This window comes from Moschus berezovskii, chromosome 14, assembly GCF_049115385.1.
Source record: "Moschus berezovskii isolate FMDL1 chromosome 14, NW_MosBer_1.0, whole genome shotgun sequence".
Taxonomy (NCBI): Eukaryota; Metazoa; Chordata; class Mammalia; order Artiodactyla; family Moschidae; genus Moschus; species Moschus berezovskii.
The window spans coordinates 88525338-88548923 of NC_142473.1; the positions used below are offsets into that span (position 1 = coordinate 88525338).

Genomic DNA, 23586 nt, shown 5'->3' on the forward strand with positions numbered 1-23586 from the left:
TTAAGAGGATATGTTTTTTGAGGAAAAGGATATCAGTTTACCCAGACATTCTGGACATATGAGTCGCACAGACTTTCCTGGCGATGTAGCCTTTAAGCCTCTGAGTTCCGACACTGCAGGTGGCGCAGGTTTGGTCCCTGGTTGGAGAACTAAGATCCTTCATGCCACACAGGTGTGGCCAAAAAAAAGAAAGAAGTTAAATTATTTTTTAAAAATATGAGATATAGTAAGGGAAGAGATTTTAGGTTCTGAATGCCAGTATAGCTCCTTTAGTTTTTTTTTTTTTAAGCTGAATTCCTATGTTTGGTGGGTGAACAGGAGCAGGGAGGGGTCGCTTATTCAGCTGTGACAGAAGCAGGCACAAACCAACTGAAAGGCCCGACAGCGAGATGTTAGGGGGCTCTCCATAGCAAGCTGAGAGTTGTCCTTCTCCTGAGGCTCTGAAGCTGTCGTATTTAGCCTGACTTCAGTGGGCAGAAATCATCCACAATCCCCACACCAGGTAACAGGCCCCCAGAAGAGCTGTAGAAAACCAGGTAACTCAAGGGGTCGCTGCTTCTTTAGCTTTTATTTATACAGGACCCAGGACTCTGATATAAACCACCGTCACAAGCCAGCATGACGGGTGGGCAAAACAGAAGGAGTCAAAGTCCAAGTCCCAGTTTTGGGACCATGAGCGAAAGGCAGGTAAGGTCAGCAATGCCAGGTCTAGTGGCCTGTAAAACCGACGAGCCACCTCTGCGTGTGAGGATCGCTGACCATGCTCAGGGACTGAGGAGCTTTGAGATCAGTGCACTCAGGGCCCCAAGGCTTGTGCCCTACAGCCTCTCAAATGCAGCAGATAAACAAGCTCTTAGTACAGTTTTATTGGACATGTATATAGTCACTGTATCTGGAAACTGTTCTGAAATATTAACAAACCCTCTTCATCTGAGTTAAACGTTGAAAATCCTAAAATTATGTTAGGTTGTCGCTTTCCTTCTCCACCTTGGTGTTTTCGTGATGTGTGTTCCTTTCAAAGGTTGGACTGGAATAGAAGTAAGTAATTAATGGTGTTCTTTTCTCTCAGGCCTTGCAAATAATGACTGGTCTGTTTGTTCACTCCCTGGGACTGCTCTGGACATATTTGTTAGCCACACAGATTCTAGCGTTTCAAAAAGGATATATTCCTGTTACGGTACTGACAGGATTCCCGTTCTGGGCAGCAACTTTTGTGAGTAAATAATCTACTCCTTCATTGTTCTTTATTAATGTATTAATTTGATGATTGTTTCTGAGCTGTGCGGCATACCAGCTACGCTAAAAATGCACAATCACTGTTTTCAAAGAATTTATTCTTATATCTAGTTGAAAGGCATATGTCAATGTGGAAAAAACCCTTAGATCATACCAGTGAACTTCTTGCATAATGAGAGTCTGTTTTGTTAAAGGTCCGCTTTTTCCATGCTCTTGTATGGGGAGAGATAGTGGTGAGATGCACAGGGGACATTTTGGGAAAACAGGAAACGGTAGTAACCGCTCCACCGCTCACAGGGCATTTATTTTTTCCAGTGGGGCAAACAAGATGAGAGAACATTATTGCCATGGAAATAGTGGAATATATAGAATTTGTACAGGGAAATAAACATGAAATCTTCTGTTTTACTGTCCAAGAAGCCTTTGGTAGAATTGGACGGAAGTTTATAAAGTAAATTTTATTATGTCTGATAGTAGGGTGAGTGATATGCTATTATCCCCACAAAATGCTGAGTGATAATACACTTGAAATTTGGTCATTCAAGCAATACATACTAATACTATGTACCACGTGTCTGTTCTCGGTGTATGAAATACATCAGTAAACAAAGCAAAGATCCCAGCCCTTTAGAGCTCTATTCTAGCCAGGAGTCGAATGTTAGAAGGTAATGAAGCTATAGAAGGAAAGAAAGAAAATGCTGGGTAGGGTGAGACAAAACGTTCATCAGGTCTTATGGAAAAACCCAAATGAACTTTTTGGCCACTATAATAATCAATTATCAACAATAACTTTTTCAGTGAGGCCTACCTGAAGCATTCGGTTTAAAAGAATAATTTCCCTTTGGTACCGGAAATTCCATTTTGTCTTACCCTACCCAGCTTCTTTCTTTCTTTTTAGTTCTATAGCTTTGCTCACTTTCACACCCAGGTCAGATAAAAATATTCCAGCACTTCAGAAATTCCTCTCGTGTCCCTTCCGATCAATAACCTCTCCCTCCTATCTTAACCAGTAACCTGACTTCTGATAGCATACCCTACTCTTATGTGCTTTTAAACTTTATGTAAGTAGAATCAGACAGCATGTATTATTTTGTATTTGGCTGCTTTGCTTAACTTAGGATTGTGAGATCCATCCTTGTTATTAACGTAGCTGTGACATAGCTGTAGTTCACTCATTATTATTGCTGATCAACATTTCATTGTATTCATCTGCTGTAGTTTATATAGTCTAATGAGTGGACATTTAGGTCGCTTCCAGTTTGAAGTGTTACAGAACTTCCAGTGTGGGCTGTTAGTAACTTTCTTGTACATGCCTTTAGCTGCACATGTGCAGGTGTCACTTTTAAGTATATATACAAAAGCAAAATTGCAACGTCTTAGGTTTACAGACATACTCAACTTTAGTATTTAATGCTAAACTTTTCCCAGGTAGTTTTACCAATTTACATCCTTTTTCAGTTCAGTTCAGTTGCTCAGTCGTGTCCGACTCTTTGCAACCCCATGAATCACAGCACGCCAGGCCTCCCTGTCCATCACCAACTCCCAGAGTTCACTCAAACTCACGTCCATCAAGTCGGTGATGCCATCCAGCCATCTCATTCTCTGTCATCCCCTTCTCCTCCCGCCCCCAATCCCTCCCAGCATCAGAGTCTTTTCCAGTGAGTCAGCTCTTCGCATGAGGTGGCCAAAGTACTGGAGTTTCAGCTTTAGCATCAGTCCTTCCAGTGAACACCCAGGACTGATCTCCTTTAGAATGGACTGGTTGGATCTCCTTGCAGTCCAAGGGACTCTCAAGAGTCTTCTCCAACACCACAGGTCAAAAGCATCAATTCTTCGGCGATCAGCTTTCTTCACAGTCCAACTCTCACATCCATACCTGACCACTGGAAAAACCATAGCCTACGTCCTTTTTAGCAGGCAGTAAATTACTGTCATTCTGTATGCTCCACGGGCTTCCTCGTAGAGTCTCAGGGCTTCCCTCTGTGGTAAAGAATCCACCTGCAGCGCAGGAGACGCAGGAGATATGGGTTTGATCCCTGGGTCAGGAAGATCCCCTGAAGGAGGAAACGGCAACCCACTCCAGTATCCTTGCCGGGAAACTTCCATGGACAGAGGCACCTGGCAGGCTGCAGTCCATAGGGTCGCACGGAGTGGACACACTGAGCTCCCATGCACACAAGCACGCGCACCTCAGCAGCGCTTTGCGTGGTCAGCTTTCCTGATTTTGTCCATTCTGGTTAGTGCTTTTAAAGGTGTGGTTTTAGCTTGCATTGCTAACTAATGAGGCAGAGAAGGTTTTTATTTATTGTCTATTTTGACATCCTCTATTAAAAGTACCTATACAAGTTTCTTCACATTTTTTAATTGGGTTTTCTCTCTGTCTTATACTTATTTGCTGTAATTCTTTATATATTCTGGACACAAACCCTTTATCAGTTTATGTATGCTAATCGCCATTTCTGCTCTGTGGCTTAAGGATGTCTTTCAATTAAATAATTTATTAATTTCAGTGTTACCCACTATGATAATTTTCCCTCTATAGGTAGTACTTTTTATACCTAATTTAATAATTTTTTCTGCTTTTAGATTTGGAAGTTATTTTTATGTTATGTACTAGAATCTAAACTGTTTTACCTTTTTACATTTGGATTTCCAGTGTACCTTGAATTTATTTTTCTTCATGATATACGTTAGGGATCAAATTTTGTTTTTATAGAATATGAATTTTCAAAAATGTCATTAATTGGGAAGAAGATTCTTTTGCTTCTGTAAATCAAATGTCCACATAGGGTTGAATCCATTTCTGAGCCTATTTTTCTGTAATTGTGATGATACCGCAGTGTCTTCACTACGTGTCTTTAAATAGGTTTTAATGTCAGTACAGGTCCTCGCGTTGTTCTTCGGGATCGTCGTGCTGTCCTTGTGTCACTCACCATACATTGTGGAAACAGTTTGTAAGTTACACGCACACCAAAGAAGCCTGGAGGGACCGTGATTGGCACTTCACAGGATGCTGTGTTTCATGGTCTCTATCGTTGAAGATGAACTCTGTAGAGGGAATCAGAAGACATGGAATCTATTGAAAGTGCTTTTCACTTGATTGTTTGACTTCATTTTTAAAATGAATTACATTGTTTAAATTATATTTTCATTCATTCAGTAAAGAAACATACTGGACAACCACGATTTGTAAGAACTGTTCTAGGGACTTGAATGAAGCAATGGACAAGACGCACACCTAAGTTGAAGTAAGATAAGAAGTACCTCTCCTTTCATAGATGAAAAGTGGAAGTTGCTCAGTTGTGACCAACTCTTTGAAACCCCATGGACTATATATACAGCCCATGGAATTCTCCAGGCCAGAATACTGGAGTGGGTAGCCTTTCCCTTCTCCAGGAGATCTTCCCAACCCAGGGATTGAACCCAGATCTCCCGCATTGCAGGAGGATTCTTTACCAGCTGAGCCATAAGGGAAGCCCAAGAGTACTGGAGTGGGTAGCCTATCCCTTCTCCAGCGGATCTCCTGCATCGCAGGCGGATTCTTTACCAACGGAGCTGTCAAGGACACCACCCTAATGGCAGAAAGTGAAGAGGAGCTAAAAAGCCTCTTGAGAATGACGAAAGAGGAGAGTGAAAAAGCTGGCTTGAAACTCAACACTTAAAATACTAAGATCATGGCATCTGGTCCCATCACTTCATGGCAAATAGATGGGGAAACAGTGGAAATAGTGGCAGATTTTATTTTCTTGGGCTCCAAAATCACTGTGGACGATGACTGCAGCCATGAAATTAAAAGACGCTTACTCCTTGAAAAGAAAGCTATGACAAATCTAGACAGCATACTAAAAAGCAGAGACATCACTTTGCTGACAAAGGTCCATATACTCAAAGCTATGGTTTTTCCAGTGGTCATGTATGGATGTGAAAGCTGGACCGTAGAGAAGGCAGAATGCCCAAGAACTGATGCTTTTGAACTGTGCTGCTGGAGAAGACTCTTGAGAGTCCCTTGGACTGCAAGGAGATTAAACCAGTCCATCCTAAAGGAAATCAACCCTGAATATTCACTGGAAAGACTGATGCTGAAGCTGAAGCTCCAGTACTTTGGCTACCGGATGCGAAGAGCTGACTCATTGGAAAAGACCCTGAATATGGGAGAGATTGGGGGCGGGAGGAGAAGGGGACGGCAGAGGATGAGACGGCTGGATGGCATCACCGACTCAGTGGACGTGAGTTTGAGCGAACTCTGGGAGGCAGTGAAAGACAGAGGAGCCTGGTGTGCTGTATTTCATGTGGTCGCAAAGAGTTGGTCACGACTTGGCAGAAAACCAACAACAACACTGTCATAGATCTCACTGTCAGTTGAGGAGACAAAAGTTGACAAGAAAGCAATTATTTTTAAATCCCTAAATGTTAGTATTGGAAAGAAAATAAACAGCATACTTTCTGCAAGATAACAGTTGATCCTAGAGCAGTCTTATAGGAGTGATGATCCTCTTTATGTTCCAGACATACTGGTCTTTGTTCTATTCCTTAAACTAGTAAAGATTTCTCCTCTGTAAGTGTTTTTATTTCCTCTCCCTGGAAAACTCCTCTAGTCTTCAAGACTTCAGGTTACTCTTTTCTCAGCTTTGATGTTTCTCTTTCAAGAGAGCTTCTTAGGCCCATCTATTTAAGGTGTCCCCCAACTATTCTCCTATATATCACTAGTCCTTACCTGACAAATGTACTAACAGAAGGAACAGAAATGCCATAAATCAATTACGTCCCATAAAGTCAAGATTTTCCTGTTGCCGTACTGCATCCCATTAACTGGTCTCCATGCCATAAGCTCTCCTTCACAGCCCCACTAAACTGGGAATCAACCTATAGATCACCTGGCATTCACTATTGCTCATATACCCTTTAGATGTCTTAATTTCTCACTGATCAGAAACAGAGCTATAGGAGAGAATGAGCATGCATGCTTCCGTCCTTCAGAAGAAGCCTCGGCAACATGTGATAAATAGCTACAATGATTTCCTTTATGAGTTTGGTTTTGCCGGAGATTAAAAAAGAAAACACTGCTCTAGTGGTTGTTTTCCTTTTTGATGACTTTGTTGTATGTTTTGATTTTCTGAGAGACACTTTGGAATGAGCACCCCAAATGGAGGAAGCCCAGGATGCTGAGAACAGAGTGTTCTCTTTCTCTGTGTAAAATGGCTAAGATGAGTAGCTGGAAGACAAAGGTAGCACCCATTTCAAAATACTAGAAAGAATCCTGAGGAAGGTATGTGGATGTAGAAATGTCCTAATAGAGGGAAATAAAAATTAATACTGTCTACCATTTGTCCAAATGTGGGGGTTTATTTCAGTGCAGGGTTTTGTAAAGAAAAACGGGCTACCATAATATTTATGGGAATATAGAAACTGGGCTTCTCTGGTGGCTCAGAGGTTAAAGCATCTGCCTGCAATGCGGGAGACCTGGGTCCGATCCCTGGGTTGAGAAGATCCCCTGGAGAAGGAAATGGCAGCCCACTCCAGTATTCTTGCCTGGAGAATCCCATGGACAGAGGAGCCTGGTGGGCTACAGTCCACGGGGTCGCAAAGAGTTGGACACAACTGAGCGACTTTACTCACTCACTCACTCATAGAAACTGGAATAAGAATTGGAGCCTTTGTAAATGTGGGAGTTCCTGCAGATGAGATGTGGAAAGAAAGGTTAGAGGATCATAAAAAAAGATCACTAATTGCTCCTGCCTAAGGCACCAGCTCCTTTGGTGGCTCAGACAGTAAAGAATCTTCCTGCAATGCAGAATACCTGGGTTTGATCCCTGGTTGAGAAGATCCCCTGGAGAAGGAAATGGCAAGCCACTCCAGTATTCCTGCCTGGAGAATTCCGTGCACAGAGGAGCCTGGCGGGCGACAGTCCACGGGGTCACAGAGTCAGACACAACTGAGCGACTCACACCCACTTTCACAAGGTGCCAGCATGAATGGACAAGTTGAAAGTGAAAGCCGCTCAGTCGTGTCCGACTCTGCAACCCCGTGGACTGTATAGTCCGTGGAATTCTCCAGGCCGGAATACTGGAGTGGGCAGCCTATACCTTCTCCAGCGGCTCTTCCCCACCCAGGAATCGAGCCAGGGTCTCTTGCATTGCAGGCAGGTTGTCTGTACTTAAAGCTTGAGCCAGAATGGGGCTGCAAAGGGAAGATCATGAATCCATCTAGAAATTGCTTTCTCTGGAAGATAATGTGAAAATATAATAGAGGAGGGGGAGAAAAAAGAGGCCATGGCTGCCACGTCTGATCACTATGATCTTCTGAGAGTTACAGTTTCTGCTTCCCTTCTACCTTCCAAATATTGCTTGAGATTTTCTCTTACACTATTGTAACTGAAAATAACAGAAGTTAATTCTGGAAAATGTAGTTCTGAGTCATAGGTGAAAACTGTAGGACCAAGTTGACTACAAATAATTCAGCAAATTACTTCATATATAACTGCTACAATGCCACTTAGTAACACAAGTTAGAAAATATTATTCTCACTTTACCAATGAAAAAGGAAAAACTTAATGACAAGCCATGTAATTTCTCTTGAGTGTCATAGAAAGCACAGTTCAAAGAATTCAAACTCATATCCTTCTGACCCCAAAATGCTCTTTAGTACTGACATGTTGGGCCTCCCAGGTGACTCACTGGTAAAGAATCCAGCTGCCAGTGCAGGAGACACGGGGGATGTGGATTTGATCCCTGCGGCAGGAAGATCCCGTGGAGTAGGAGCTGGCAACCCCCTCCACTACTCTTGCTGGAGGGTCCCGTGGACAGAGGAGCCAGGCAGCCTAGAGTCCGTGGTCAGACCCGACCGAGTACACATGCGTGCACTGGCACGTTAGTGGTGCCATTCTGGGGGGAGAATATTCCTTTTCCTTCACTACTAACTGAATAGTCACTCTTTAAATGCTGTCCACAGTTTCCATGCATACATTAAAGTTGCTCCAGTGGAAAAAATAAATTTCTGATGCACCGTAACTGCCATCTTTCTAACAAGTGTTAGGATTGATGGAAGGTCACAGAACAAGCTACTCATTGAAGACATTATGTCGTTCTTACATTTAAATATATATAATGAATCAAATACTTTCTAAATGTGATGTTTTCTATTAATAAAATATTTCAGCATTATATTTAAAGTATTTGCATGTGATATCACTAAGGTATAGCATTGTTTAGTAGTAAGTTCATCAACTAGATGCATTTTCTTGTAATTCACCTCATGGACTCAATAAACTGTGATTAAAAAAAAAAATCTAAGTAAAAGTTGACAGTCTTTTTGCCACATAAAGTCACCTCAAGGGGTCTATGATTTTCTCAATAGTCCCACAAAATAGTGAATATGATACTTGTTATGGCATTCCATAATTCTCTTGCTTTTAAAGTTTATTACATGGACATGTAATGACAGGGTATTAATAAATATGATTTTTGTTTCCAGTTTTTGCTGTCAGGAATCTTTACAGTATCGTTTGAGAGGAAGCGTTCAAGGTCTTTGGTAAGTCAGAATGCTTGTAGCAACTCTAAAGATGAGTTTTACCTGACAAAACGAGAGTCCAAAAGGAAGTAGCATTGTCTCTGAATCACTAGAAACCTACCCAAATTTTTGGAGGATAGATTGTTAAGATATAAGAACTTTAATTTTCTACTGAATCTTTATCAAAAGGAAAAGGATATACTCCAATTACTAAAATCGTTGTTACATTTCATTAGCCATAAAAATAATTCAAGATGTATGAAGTTAATCATGGAATTAAATTTCTATTATGATAAATCATTTAGTGTAAGTTAAAATGTTGCTTATCACACCTGGATTTGGATTTCTTGAAATGATCCAGTGTCTGTTGTAACCTGTTCCTCGCTTCTTTTTCACGTTTCTAGGAACGTTTGATTGTATGATGGGAAATGTCTGCGACATTGTAAAGAGTCTGGAATATGTTGATTTCCCATAGTGTTTAGTTTTATGTCGATGGGTGGTAAAATGGAAAGATAAGAAACTGGAGTAACTATAAATATTAGTGCTGGCAGGTTGCCTTCTGGGATGGTAGCACGAGCAGCTCTATGCTGTCATTCTTCCATTCTGCCCACCCCCAGTCATGGGCTGTGGTCTGAACCACGGCTCAGCTTTCACCCTCCCACCTGGAACCACATACCTCCAAGTTAAGGTCCCTGAGTCTCCCCAAAACAAGGAAAATGTCAGCAAAAAGAAGAGAAAAAGACCCAAGATTAATAGTTTCAAAGTGCACGCATGTGCCTACAAAGTCACTTCAGTCATGTCGACTCTTTGTGACCCTATGCACTGAGCCTACCTAGCTCCTCTGTCCATGGGATTCTCCAGGCAGAATCCTGGAGTGGGTTGCCATGCCCTCCTCCAGGGACTCTTCCCAATTCAGGGATCAAACCCGCGTCTCTTATATCTCCTGCATTGGCTGGCGGGTTCTTTACTGCTAGCGCCACCTGGGGTGGACATTAACCAAACTCGAAGTAAAAACTGAAAATCGTCTATCCAGGTGACACTATTGAGTGTCAAGAAACAGAGATCTGTGATGTTTTAACCTGGAGGTATTCCCACTTCCACCTCAATCCCCGGCTCATTGGCACAGTAGCCAGGAAAAGCCTAGTCTTGCAGCCAGCTGAGAGGACTGACATCGTCCGATGCTCTCTTAAAATCATCACTCTCTGGGCACAGTTGACATTTTCTTAACTTACGGCAATCTGAAAGATCTCTGTCCCCAGGCTGCTGTGGCTATTTGTGTAGATACAAAGTGAAAACAAAGTCCTATCACAAGGAAAGGACTGAAATAATATCACTGCACTGACTACAGTGCATAAAGCTGTGAGTTCAGTTGTAACGAACCAAAGCTTGGTCAGAAATTTAAAAGAAAATCTTTGATAACTAGAAAACCACAGGGAGCTTTGAGAAGCCTCAGCGTATTCTTAGAGATCAAAAATACTATATACATGTGGAAGACTGCATGTCTAAGAGGAAAGACTTAGGAAAGGAGAAATACCCATTCTGGCTGGCTCTGAAACCCTGGACAAGCAAAAAGTGGAAGCTAAAACTGTGTTCTAAACTTACTGAAATTTTAAAGTGTTTTCACACAGGTTCCCCTTGGTAAAGGCATTAAATTATACTGACCCAGAGGTAACCCCTAGGAAGCCAGTTCATTTTGTCTTGTTTTGCAGTATAGTTGATTTACAATATTGTGTTAATTTCAGGTATACAGTAAAGTGAATCAATTATCCATATACATATAAGGATTTTTAAAAGGAACTTCTTCAAAAAATAAGAGAATTCAGAGACCCCAAATCAAAACTTTAGGAAATGAATTTTGGAAAGTCACTAAACAAACAAGCAAGAACAAGAAAACAACAACCAAAAATAGAGCAAAAATAATGAGTTCTGGATGGGAAAGGAAGAATATAATGCCAAATTTGTTACAATACGTGATGTTAAATGTCCGTTTAAAGTAGAAAGCATGCAAAGACTCTGAAATATATTTCACATATTCGAGGGGAAAAAACAACCAACACACAATGTCCCTAATGAGGCACAGACTTTGGACCTTATAGTCAATGATATTAAATCATCTGTTAAAAGCATCTTCAAAGAACTAAAGAAAATGATGCTTAAAGAAGTAAAAGAAAGGATAAAAGTGATGTCTCACCAAATAGATACCAATAATGAGACAGAAACTGTTAAAAAAGAAAAAACAGATACTCTGTGATTAAAAAGGGCAAGCACTAAATAAACGAAGAATTCACTAAAGGAAATAACCAACAGACTAGAGCTGCCAGAATAAGGATTCAGAAAACTTGAAGATAGGTCAGTAGACATTATTTAATAAGAAGGGCATAAAGACGGAAAAATGAAGAAAAACGAACGCAGACTCAGGAAACCATCAGACACCATCAGCCACGTGTGTGCTCAGTTGCTCTGCCATGTCCAGCTCCTTGTGACCTCATGGACTGTACCCACCAGCTCCTCTGTCCATAGAATTCTCCTGGCAAGAATACTGAGGTGGGTTGCCATTTCCTACTCCAAGGGATCTTCCCGACCCAAGAATCAAACCTGCATCTCCTGCACTGGCAAGTGAATTCTTTAGCACTGAGACGCCTGGGAAGTTCACTATCAGGCGTATGAATGTATGTGTATAATACAGATTCCCCCAAAGAGAAGAGAAAGTAAGAGGGACAGAACGCATATTTGAAGAAATACTGGCAGAAAATTTTCCAACTTGATGAAAAAACAATAAATGTTAAACATGATCAATAGACTCCAAGTAGAATAAGCTTGAAAAAATCCACATATAGTCTTACCAAATTGAACTGATGAAACTCAAGAATAAAGAGAAAAATCTCAAAAGCAGCAAATGAAAAAGTGATTTACAGTGTACAAGAGATCCTCAATAATATTATCGCTGGCTTTATCAGAACTCATAGAAAGCTGAGGCAGTAGGATGGCATTGTCAGTGTTTGGGGGAGTGGGGGAAATGTCAGAAGACCTTCATCCAGGCAGACTGTCCCTCAGGAATAAAGGAGAGTAGCTTCCACCACCACCTCTTCTACCTGCATCTCTTCCTTTTCCAGTCTCTTCGCTGACGTTCAGGGGGACGCTCACCATAGTGTGTGGGGGGGGGGGCGGCGTTAACATGACTCTGCATCAAAGAAAGGAGGGCTCGAAGACGCCTGCGCACTTGCAGGACGATGGCACTTCTGAGTTGCTTGCCTTTAGGTGAGAGCTTCTGACTTTTCATACAGATCCCCAGGCCTCTCCACTGACTTCCTTCTGGATGCTGTCACTGAAGGATGAATCCAGGACCACTCTGGAGGACGGACTGTTGCGACCTCTGACCCCTCCTCCTCTTTGTTTCCTGAAGTCTCCAACGTATTAATGTGAAATTGAGAGAGGTCGTCTTCCTGGAGACAATTTAGACATGCAAAGACTATTGTGTACCAATAATATTAGACAAGATAAGAGTTTGCTGCGACTTTTTGCTGGTCTCTGGCACCACAGGCACTTCACGCACACTCCTGGGTTGTGGCCACTGCACCCAAACCTGTCTTGAGCGAGTATCCGTCATGATGCCAAGACCTGGCTCCACCCACGGCCTTCAGGCTCCAGGGCCAGACACCTCGCACAAACAGCAAGACAGGCACATAACCCTGCCTGTCAGCAGACAGGCTGCCTAAAGCCGTACAAAGCTCACAGACACCTCAAAACACACACCTGTTGTGGCCCTGCCTACCAGAGGGAAAAGACTCAGCACCACCCACCAGACTGCAGGCACCAGTCCCTCCCACTCAGAAGACTACACAAGCTCCTGGGCCAGTCTTTCTCAACAGGGAACAGAAAACAGAAGCAAGAGGAACTGTGGCCACAGAGAGTAACTTAGACAAAGTGAGAGGGCAAAGGGTACGCTGCAGATGGAGCTGCAAGGTGAAACCCACAAGAGCAAATAAATGAAGAGGAAAGAGGCAATCTACCTGAAAAAGAATTCAGAGTAATATTAGTAAAGAAGATCCAAGATCTCAGAAATACAGTGGAGGCGCAGACTGAGATGATACAAGAAATGTTTAACAAGGACCTGGAAGAACGAAAGAACAAACAAACAGTGATGTATAGTGCGATAACCGAAATGAACAATACACTAGAAGGGATCAATAGCAGAATAACTTAGGTAAAAATAATGGTAAGTGAGCTGCGAGATGTAATGGTGGAGCAGGTTAAAACAAAAAGAAATGAGGACAGTCTCAGAGACCTCTGGGACAACATTAACTGCACCAACATTAGAATTATAGGGGTCCCAGAAGGAGAAGAGAAAGAGAAATAGTCTGAGAAAACACTTGAAGTGGTTATAGTCAAAAACTTCCCTAACATGGGAAAGGAAATAGTCAACCCAAGTCCTGGAAGTGCGGAGAGTCCCATATAGGATAACCCTAAGGAGAAACACATCGAGGCAAATATTAATCAAACAAACAAAAGTTAAATACAATGAAAAATATTAAAAGCAGCCAAGGAAAAGCAAAAAATACCATACAAGGGACTCCCCATAGGTTGTCAGCTGATTTTTCAGCAGAAACTCTGCAGACCAGAGGGGATGGCATGATATATTTAAAGTGATTAGAGGGGAAAATCTACAATCAAGATTACTCTACCCAGCAAGGATCTCATTCATATTCAACGGAGAAATCAAAAGCTTTACAGATAAGCAAAAGCTTAGAGAATTCAGCATCACCAAACCAGCTCTCCAACAAATGGTAAAGGAACTTCTCTAGGTGGGAAACATGAGAGAAGGAAAACACCTACAAGAACAAACCCAAAACAATTAAGAAAATTCTAATAGGAAAATACATACTGATAATTACCTTAAATGGATTAAATGTTCCAACCAAAAGACAGATTGGCTCAGTGGATACAAGAATAAGACCCATTTATGTATACTGTCACCCTGCTTATTTAACTTATATGCAGAGTACATCATGAGAAACGCTGGGCTGGAAGAAGCACAAGCTGGAATCAAGATTGCCGGGAGAAATATCAATAACCTCAGATATGCAGATGACACCACCCTTATGGCAAAGAGTGAAGAACTAAAGAGCCTCTTGATGAAAGTGAAAGAGGAGAGTGAAAAGGTTGGCTTGAAGCTCAACATTCAGAAAACAAAGATCATGGCATCTGGTCCCATCACTTCATGAGAAATAGATGGAGAAACAGTGGAAACAGTGTCAGACTTTATTTTTTGGGGCTCCAAAATCACTGCAGATGCTGATTGCAACCATGAAATTAAAAGACACTTACTCCTTGGAAGGAAAGTTATGACTAACCTAGATATCTTATTAAAGAGCAGAGACATTACTTTGCCAACAAACGTCCGTCTAGTCACGGCTATGGTTTTTCCAATGGTCATGTATGGATGTGAGAGTTGGACTGTGAAGAAAGCTGATCGCCGAAGAATTGATGCTTTTGAACTGTGGTACTGGAGAAGACTCTTGAGAGTCCCTTGTACTGCAAGGAGATCCAACCAGTCCATTCTAGAGGAGATCAATCCTGGGTGTTCATTGGAAGGACTGATGCTAAAGCTGAAATTCCAATACTTTGGCCACCTCATGTGAAGAGTTGACTCACTGGAAAAGACTCTGATGCTGGGAGGGATTGGGGGTGGGAGGAGAAGGGGACGACAGAGAGTGAGATGGCTGGATGGCATCACCAACTCGATGGAGATGAGTTTGAGTAAACTCCGGGAGTTGGTGATGGACGGGGAGACCTGGCGTGCTGTGATTCATGGGGTCACAGAGAGTCGGACATGACTGAGCGACTGAACTGAACTGAACTGAGCCAAAGTAATCTTGATAAAGATAAAAGAGCTGGAGAATTTAGGCTCCTTGACTTCAGGCTATACTACAAAGCTACAGTAATCAAGACAGTATGGCACTGGCACAAAAACAGAAATACAGATCAATATAACAGGACAGAAAGCCCAGTGATAAACCCACACACACAGCCACCTAATCTATGACAAAGAAGTCAATGATATACAATGGAGAAAAGATAGCCTCTTCAATACAAAGTGCTGGGGAAACTGCACAGCTACATGTAAAAAGTGAAATTAGAACACTACCTAACACCATACACAAAAATAACTTGAAATGGATTAAAGACCTAAATGTAAGACCAGACACTTTAAAACTCTTAGAGAGTTTTATGCCGCCTATGCTTTATAGGCAGAACATCCTTGGACATAAATCCCAGCAAGATCCTTTTTGACCCACCTCCTGGAGTAATGAAAATAAAAACAAAAATGAACAAAGGGGGCATAATTAAACTTAACAGCCTTTACACAGCCAAGAAAACCATAAGCATTACTTAAAAGACAGTGCTCAGAATGGGAGAAAATATTTGCAAACAAAGGATTAATCTCCAAAATATACAAGCAGTTCATGTAGTTCAATAGCAAAAAATAACAAACATCCTAGTCAAAAAAAATAGGTGGAAGACCTAAACAGACATTTATTCAAAGAAGACATACAGATAGCCAACAAACACATGAAAAGATGACCAACGCTGCTCATTCTGAGAGAAATGGAAATCACAACTCCAATGAGATATCAGCTCACACCAGTCAGAATGGCCATCATCAAAAAGTCTGCAGACAGTAAATGCTGGAGAAGATATGAAGATAATGGGAGCCCTCTTGTAAATGTAAATTCCTCTTGGGAAGGTGAATTGATAAAACCACTATGGAGAACAGTATGGGGGTTCTTTAAAAAGAAAACTAAAAACTGTCTTATGACCCAGCAGTCCCACCACTGGGCATATACCTTGAGAAAACCATAATTCAAAAAGACCACATGTACCTCAGTGTTCATTGCAGCATTATTTACAATGGCCAAGACATGGAAGCAACCTAAATGTCCACTGACAGATGACCGGATAAAGAAGATGTGGAGCATATATACAGTGGAATATTATTCAGCCGTAAAAAGAGCAAAATGGGGTCATTTGTAGTGATGTGGATGAACCTAGGGTCTTTCACCCAGAGTGAAGAGGTCACAGAAGAACAAACGTTGTGTATTAAAGCATATACACGGAATCTAAAGAAAATGGTACCTGCAGGACAGGAATAGACTCACCCCTGGAGGACAGGCTGCAAACAGTGGAGGAAGGAGAGCAGGGCGGATGAAGAGAGCAGCGCTGACGCACGTGCGCGGCCCCGCGTGAAACGCTGCTGGGAGCCTGCTGCGCGGCCCGGGGAGCTCAGCCCGGGGCTCTGCGATGGCTTAGTGGGTGTGATGGGAGGTGGCGAGAGCCGAGCGAGCGGATGGATGTGCACATGGAACTGACTCACGTTGTTGTACAGCAGAAACTAATACAACATCGTAAAGCAAGTATAGCCCAATTTTTAAAAATCAAGATTGAATTATATATCTATACTATAATTTACTAAGCAATGATTTTGAATATCTAGATTATAACAATGAAATAATGAATATATTATTTCAATGTGATTGTCTTTTTAAAAGCAATTTTTTTTTTCCAAAAGAATAAACTGAGATTGCTGTATAACCATGGACAGCAACACAGATAAACGTATGATCTATCTGGTGAAATAAGTTTCAGAATCCATTAGTTTATCCTGCTCATTATCTAATGTAATGTAATTTCCCACTACTTTTCAAGATTAAACCCTAAATCTCTATCTAGATAGCATCTGTGTCTCTAACAATTTCTCTCAGCTCCCCTTTTTTGCACTATAAAATGAATCATGGCAAACTCCTGGAATATTAACCCTCTGGTAATCTGACCCTTGGAGGCACTCTGGATTTGCTTACAGAGTGAACCTCTTTCTAATATTCTATTCACATTTAACATGCACTTGTTTGTCTTCCTCATTAGTCTGAAAGCTCTTGGAGTTCAGGGACCATGTCTTTTCTGCCTCTTTATTCACGAAGAGCACAGTTTGCATGGTTCAGATAAGACATTCAATAGTTATTTGTCCTTGAAGGAATAAATATATAAATACTACAAAATCTGCCTGCAATGCAGGAGCCCCTGGCTCGATTCCTGACTTGGGAAGATCCCCTACAGAAGGGACAGGCAACACACTCCAGTTTTCTTGGGCTTCCCTGGTGGCTTAGACAGTAAAGAATCCGCCTGCAATGTGGGAGGCCTGGATTTGATCCCTGGGTTGGGAAGATGCCCCGGAGAAGGGAAAGGCTCCCCTCTCCAGTTTTCTTGCCTGGAGAACTCCATGGACAGAGGAGCCTGGCAGGCTCTAGTCCATGGGGCCGCAAAGAGTCAGACAGGACTGAGCGACTTTCACTTTCACATCAAAAGTTCATTCTTATTGATATTCTGAAAAATCTGCAGTTTTGACTGTCCTTTTAATGACCTTACCATTCTGGAAAGATCAGAGTTTATATAACTCTTCCACCTGAATATACTTAACTTCCAATGACCTAGTGATTCTTTTTATCTATTTCAGATGACCTGTTCTATGGTATTGAACATCTTGAGTGCCTGCAGTGCAGTGATTGGTCTGCTTTTACTGTGTCTTGAATTCTTAGTCTTTAGTTTAGCTAAAAAGTCTGTTTGGCCACATGTAAGTACCAGGTTTCTACGAGCATTTCATCACAAATTTACAGTTGCGTTTCAAATCCGTTAGTGATTTACCACAGTAAGCACCACGCAAGGTGTGGAGGCGACTTTCGTTATTGGCCCCTCTGCTGCAGGTGCACCCACTGTCCGCACAGCTCAGACTGTGGCCTGCGTCCCCACCCTGCTGCTGCGATTCAGTCACCGAGTCGCACCGGACTCTGGTGCCCTGTGAACTGTAGCCCACCAGGCTCCTCTGTCCATGGGATTTCCCAGGCAAGAATGCTTGAGTGGGTTGCCATTTTCTTCTCCAGGGGATCGTCCCAGTCCAGGGATTGAACCTGCATCTCCTGAACTGGCAAGTGGATAATTTGCCACTGAGCCACCAGGGATGCCCACATTCCTAACCCTCAGTTCAGTTCAGTTCAGTTCAGTCGCTCAGTCGTGTCCGACTCTCCGCGACCCCATGAATCACAGCACGCCAGGCCTCCCTGTCCATCCTCAGTTCACCCCAAACCTCGAGTAACCACGTGGAATGTATCATAAACATTAATAGATATACTTCGAGTGACTTAGCGTTGTACTGAATTTCAGCCCCACCTTGTAACCAAGATAGTTTTATGACAGGTAGTTCTGTTCCTCTCAGTTACCTGCATCTCTGAGGCCAACTTTCTGAGGCCTCAGAAGATCAAGGTAATTATAGCAAGATTTGATCTTCAGTGAAGGAAATAATATCCTATGTACTTGTAATATCCAAGAATTTATGTTCAGTATCAGGGCTGTATATATTTTGTCAATATAGTCTGTAGACAGAATAAAGCTAAATTCTATAGATGCAAGTAGTCTGGAATGCAGGTGTGCTCAGTTCTGTATGCACACGACTGTGGACATTTTTGCATTGCCTGCTTTGTGTCTGTCTGTCAGCAGGTCTGTGTGAGTCTGTCTAAGTGTGTTTGGGTTTGCAGTTCAGTATCCGTGTATATCTGTTTCGATGCGTGTGGGACGCTGGGCAGACACACATGCTCTTATCTGTATAGGTTTGTTGCTATGCAGAGGAGAAGCTAAGAGGGGAAAGGAGATGGAAGTCAGTCCTAAGCAAGTTGTGTAGGAACTGAAGCCTTCTCTGTGGATTCCCTCTTCTGCTCTATCCCATCTACCCAGGGCTTGACAGAGGTTGAAACAACTGAGCCTTTAACCAAGACCTAAAAACCAACTTTTCTGAATAGAGCCCATTGGATATTGCCTGTTTTTTCAGCATGCTTTCCTTACTTCAAAATCCCAAACTCTTGAGTAATTAACTAGTTCCAAAGCTTATGGTAGTTTGCTTTTTGCTGAATTTTTATTTCTACATAATGAAAATGGCTACAGTAATTGGGATAGCAGACTTCCTCAGGGAATGACTTATGTCTGATTCACTTTAAGAAACAACTTTAAGAAATGTTAAACTACTTGCTAAGGGCCACAGGGCTGGTCCCTTGCTGAACTTGTCAGGATGGCCATCCTGATGAACTAATCAGGATGGCTTAAATTCCAAATTATTTCACTACACGAAATTGAGCCTTAAGAGAAATCAATTAAATGACACATCAAAGAACTGTCTTATTGATGTACAGTATGTTAATATTTTATGACGCTTACCCTGAAGGAAAACTTAAAATGAAATTGTAAATAAATGTAAACGTCTAGATATTGCTTCAGATTATTTTTGCATAATAAGAATGTTCATTTTACTGGATTGGAGTACAATCGCAATCTTAATTGTTTCATTTTTCCAATTCATCTCTTGAACCTCCATTGTTCATATTAGCAATAAATCTGAGATCCTATTGAGGTCCCATCCCTGTTTATACTCTCAAGTTATTCAAGAACATTTGGAGCCTTAAATTCAATGCTGACTCTATACCTCTAGTTGATACAATCCTGGAACATCTTAGGAGTCCCCCAGCATACCTGTAATTTCCACTGCCATGGCTTCAGTTCAGTTCAGTCCCTTAGTCGTGTCTGACTCTTTGCAACTCCATGGACTGCAGCACGCCAGGCTTCCCTGTCCATCACCAACTCCTGGAGCTTGCTCAAACTCATGTCCATCGAGTCGGTGATGCCATCCAGCCATCTCATCCTCTGTCGTCCCCTTCTCCTCCTGCCTTCAATCTTTCCCACCATCAGGGACTTTTCCAATGAGTCAGCCCTTCACATCAACTAGCCAAAATATTACAGCTTCAGCTTCAACATCAGTCCTTCCAATGACCATTCAGGACTGATCTCCTTTAGGATGGACTGGTTGGATCTCCTGCTGCCCAAGGACTCTTAAGAGTCTTCTCCAACACCACAGTTCTTCAGCACTCAGCTTTCTTTATAGTCCAACTCTCACATCCATACATGACTAATGGAAAAACCATACCTTTGATTATACGGACCTTTGTCAATAAAGAAATGTCTCTGCTTTTCCATATGCAGTCTAGTGTGTCATAGCTTTTCTTCCTAGGAGCAAGTGTCTTTAAATTTCACAGCTGCAGTTACCAACTGAAGTGATTTTAGAGCCCAAGAAAATGAAATCTGTCACTATTTCCATTGTTTCCCCATCTATTTGCCATGAAGTGATCTGACCAGAAGCCATGAGTCTTAGTTTTTTGAATGTTGAGTTTTAAGCCAGCTTTTTCACTCTCCTTTTTCACTTTCATCAAGATGCCCTTTAGTTCTTCTTCACTTTCTGCTATAAGGGTGGTGTCATCTGCATATCTGAGGGTATTAGTATTTCTCCCAGCAATCTTGATTCCAGCTTGTGCTTCATCCAGCCCAGCATTTCGCATGATGTACTCTGCATATAAGTTAAATAAGGGGGGTGACAATATTCAACCCTGAATATTGTCCTTTCCCGATTTGGAACCAGTCTGTTGTTCCATGTCTGGTTCTAACTGCTGCATCTTGACCTGCCGACAGATTTCTCAGGAGGCAGGTAAGGTGGTCTGGTATTCCCATCTCTTCAAGGATTTTCCACAGTTTGTTGTGATCCACACAGTCAAAGACTTTAGCATAAAGGCTTTCAATGAAGAAGCAGTAGATGTTCTTCTGGAATTCTCTTGCTGTATCTATGATCCAACAGATGTTGGCAATTTGATCTCTGAGTCCTCTGCCTTTTCTAAATCCTGCTTGAACATCTGGAAGTTCTCAGTTCACGTACTATAGAAACCTAGTTTTGAGAATTTTGAGCACTGCTCAGCTAGTGTGTGAGATGAGTGCAATTGTGCAGTAGTTTGAGCATTCTTTGGCATTGCCTTTCTTTGGGACTGGAATGAAAATGACCTTTTCCAGTCCTGTGGCCACTGCTGAGTTTTCCAAATTTGCCGGCATATTGAGTGCAGCATTTTCACAGCATCATCTTTTAGGATTTGAAATAGCTCAACTGGAATTCCATCACCTCCACTAGCTTTGTAGGTCCACCTGACTTCACATTCCAGGATGTCTGGCTCTAGCTGGGTGATCACACCATCGTGGTTATCTGTGTCATGAAGATCATTTTTGTACAGTTCTTCTGTGTATTCTTGCCACCTCTTCTTAATATCTTCTGCTTCTGTTGGGTCCACACCATTTCTGTCCTTTATTGTGCCCGTCTTTGCATGAAATGTTCCCTTGGTATGTCTGTCTTTCTAGAAGAGATCTCTAGTCTTTCCCATTCTGTTGTTTTCCTCTATTTCTTCGCACTGATCCCTGAGGAAGGCGTTCTTCTCTCTCCCTGCTGTTCTCTGGAACTCTGCACTCAGATGGGAATATCTTTCCTTTTCCCCTTTGCCTTTCACTTCTCTTCTTTTCACAGCTATATGTAAGGCCTCCTCAGACAGCCATTTTGCCTTTCATACTGTATTTCTTTTTCTTGGGGATAGTCTCGATCTCTGTCTCCTGTACAATGTCACAAACCTCCGTGCATAGTTCTTCAGGCACTCTATCTATCAGATCTAGTCCCTTAAATCTATTTCTCATTTCCACTGAATAATCGTAAGGGATTTGATTTAGGTCATACCTGAATGGTCTAGTGGTTTTCCCTACTTTCTTCAATTTAAGTCTGAATTTGCAATAAGGAGTTCATGATCTGAGCCACAGTCAGCTCCTGGTCTTGTTTTTGCTGACTGTATAGAGCTTCTCCATCTTTGGCTGCAAAAAATATAATCATCTGATTTCGGTGTTGACCGTCTGGTGGTGTCCCTGTGCAGAGTCTTCTCTTGTGTGTTGGACGATGGTGTTTGCTGTGACCAGTGTGTTCTCTTGGCAAAACTCTCTTGCCTTTGTCCCGCTTCATTTTGTTCTCCAAGGTCAAACTTGCCTGTTACTCCAGGGATCTCTCGACTTCCTAGTTTGCGTTCCAGTCCGCTATGATGAAAGTGAAGTCTTTTCTTGGTTATAGTTCTAGAAGATCTTGTAGATCTTCATAGAACCGTTCAACTTCAGCTTCTTCAGCTTTACTGGTTGGGGCATAGGCTTGGATTACTGTGATATTGAATAGTTTGCCTTGCAAAGAAACAGAGATCATTCTGTCATGTTTGAGATTGCACCCAAGTACTGCATTTCGGACTCTCTTGTTGACCATGATGGCTACTCCATTTCTTCTAAGGGATTCTTGCCCACAGTAGTAGATATAATGGTCATCTGAGTTAAATCCACCCATTCCGGTCCATTTAGTTCCCTGATTCCTAAAACATCAGTGTTCACTCTTGCCGTCTTCTGTTTGACCACTTCCAATTTACCTTCATCTGAAGTCATGGGTTCAGATACTATTAAATGGTGTCAATATTGAAAACTGATCCCCATAACCCATGGTGGCCTTGTCACAAGGGTCCTTCAGGTTTTGGTTTTCAGAATTACAGATTCTACATTCTTGTTTCCAACCCAAATATCTTGCAAGGATATGGGTCTATTCCACCTACCCCCAACACATAAGTCCTTGTGTTGAGCCTAAGTCACAAATCCAAACCTCCTCTTCCTTCACTGTGATTTCCTCCTTATGACCCTTTTCTAACAAGAGGCCTGATTTTAAACATCTCTCCATTAAATAAATTCTGTAACACTGAACCTCAAATGTCTCAATTCCATCTTCTTCAGAAGTCCATTAGCCTCAGTGAAAATGTACTGATAATATACCCAACAGGAGAGGAAAACACAATGATTCTTACTATTCATTTGGTGAAATTTATCACCTTAAAATCATCCTCAATAATTATCAGTTATCATTAATATATATGTATATATGTTCAGTTTAGTCACTCAGTAGTGTCCGACTCTGCAACCCCATGGACTGCAGCACGCCAGGCCTCCCTGTCCATCACCAACTCCCAGAGCCTACCCAAACTCATGTCCATTGAGTCGGTGATGCCATCCAACCATCTCATCCTTTGTCATGCCCTTCTCCTCCCACCTTCAATCTTTCCCAGTGTCAGAGTCTTTTCTAGTGAGTCAGCTATTCGCATCAGGTGGCCAAAGTATTGGAGTTTCAGCTTCAACATCAGTCCTTCCAATGAACACCCAGGACTGATCTCCTTTAGGATGGAGTGGTTGGATCTCCTTGCAGTCCAAGGGACTCTCAAGAGTCTTCTCCAACACCACAGTTCAAAAGCATCAATTCTTTGGTGCTCAGCTTTCTTTATAGTCCAACTCTCACATCCATACATGACGACTGGAAAAACCATAGCCTTGACCAGACACGTATATATGTAACCATGTATTGATATGGGTATGGTATACATGGTATACTATATATCCCAGTTACAATAAAGTCATTTTCATTATGTAGAAATAAGAAAAATTCAGCAAAATGGAAGCTAATATATGCTGTGGAACTAGTTAATTAACTAGTAACCATAGTATGGTATATATATGTAACCATATATATGTGTAACCATATATAATTATATGTAATTTTATATATATATATATAAAACCATAGTGGTTGAGGGTGGGAGAATATAATGAGCGGTTTTTCTATTCTCTTTTTCATCTTTCTGAAATTTTATTATATTTTTATTTTTTTAAGTTAACATATAAAGATATGTAAAAATGACATTTTCTTTTTGAAAACAGAGAGCTGGTAAAATCCTTTCAAACTATTTGTTCCTATTCACCCTTTTGGAGTTGTGTGTGACGTCGACATTGATCAATTGGATGTACAAAGCAAAATATAACAGATGATAAAGATGTGGTACGTGTCTCACTTCTCCCCTGGTGAATCAGAAAAT

General features: G+C 41.7%; 1 protein-coding gene across 1 annotated transcript; it reads left to right on the top strand.

Annotated features, from left to right (window-relative positions):
* The first annotated feature begins 1081 nt into the window (after positions 1–1081).
* On the top strand, positions 1082–23539 carry LOC148775790 (membrane-spanning 4-domains subfamily A member 12-like). The gene is made up of 4 exons (XM_088843598.1): positions 1082–1213; positions 8708–8764; positions 17253–17369; positions 23432–23539. The coding sequence occupies exons 1-4, from the start codon at positions 1082–1084 to the stop codon at positions 23537–23539; spliced, it is 414 nt and encodes a 137-aa protein (XP_088699724.1).
* Positions 23540–23586: the final 47 nt, after the last annotated feature.

Bases quoted from the DNA above. Each gene is read 5' to 3' on its own strand.
- LOC148775790 (XM_088843598.1), top strand. From the start codon at position 1,082: ATGACTGGTCTGTTTGTTCACTCCCTGGGACTGCTCTGGACATATTTG. The intron at 8,765-17,252 runs GTAAGTCAGAAT...TATCTATTTCAG, and splicing joins GGAAGCGTTCAAGGTCTTTG to ATGACCTGTTCTATGGTATT. The intron at 17,370-23,431 runs GTAAGTACCAGG...TTTTGAAAACAG, and splicing joins AAAAGTCTGTTTGGCCACAT to AGAGCTGGTAAAATCCTTTC.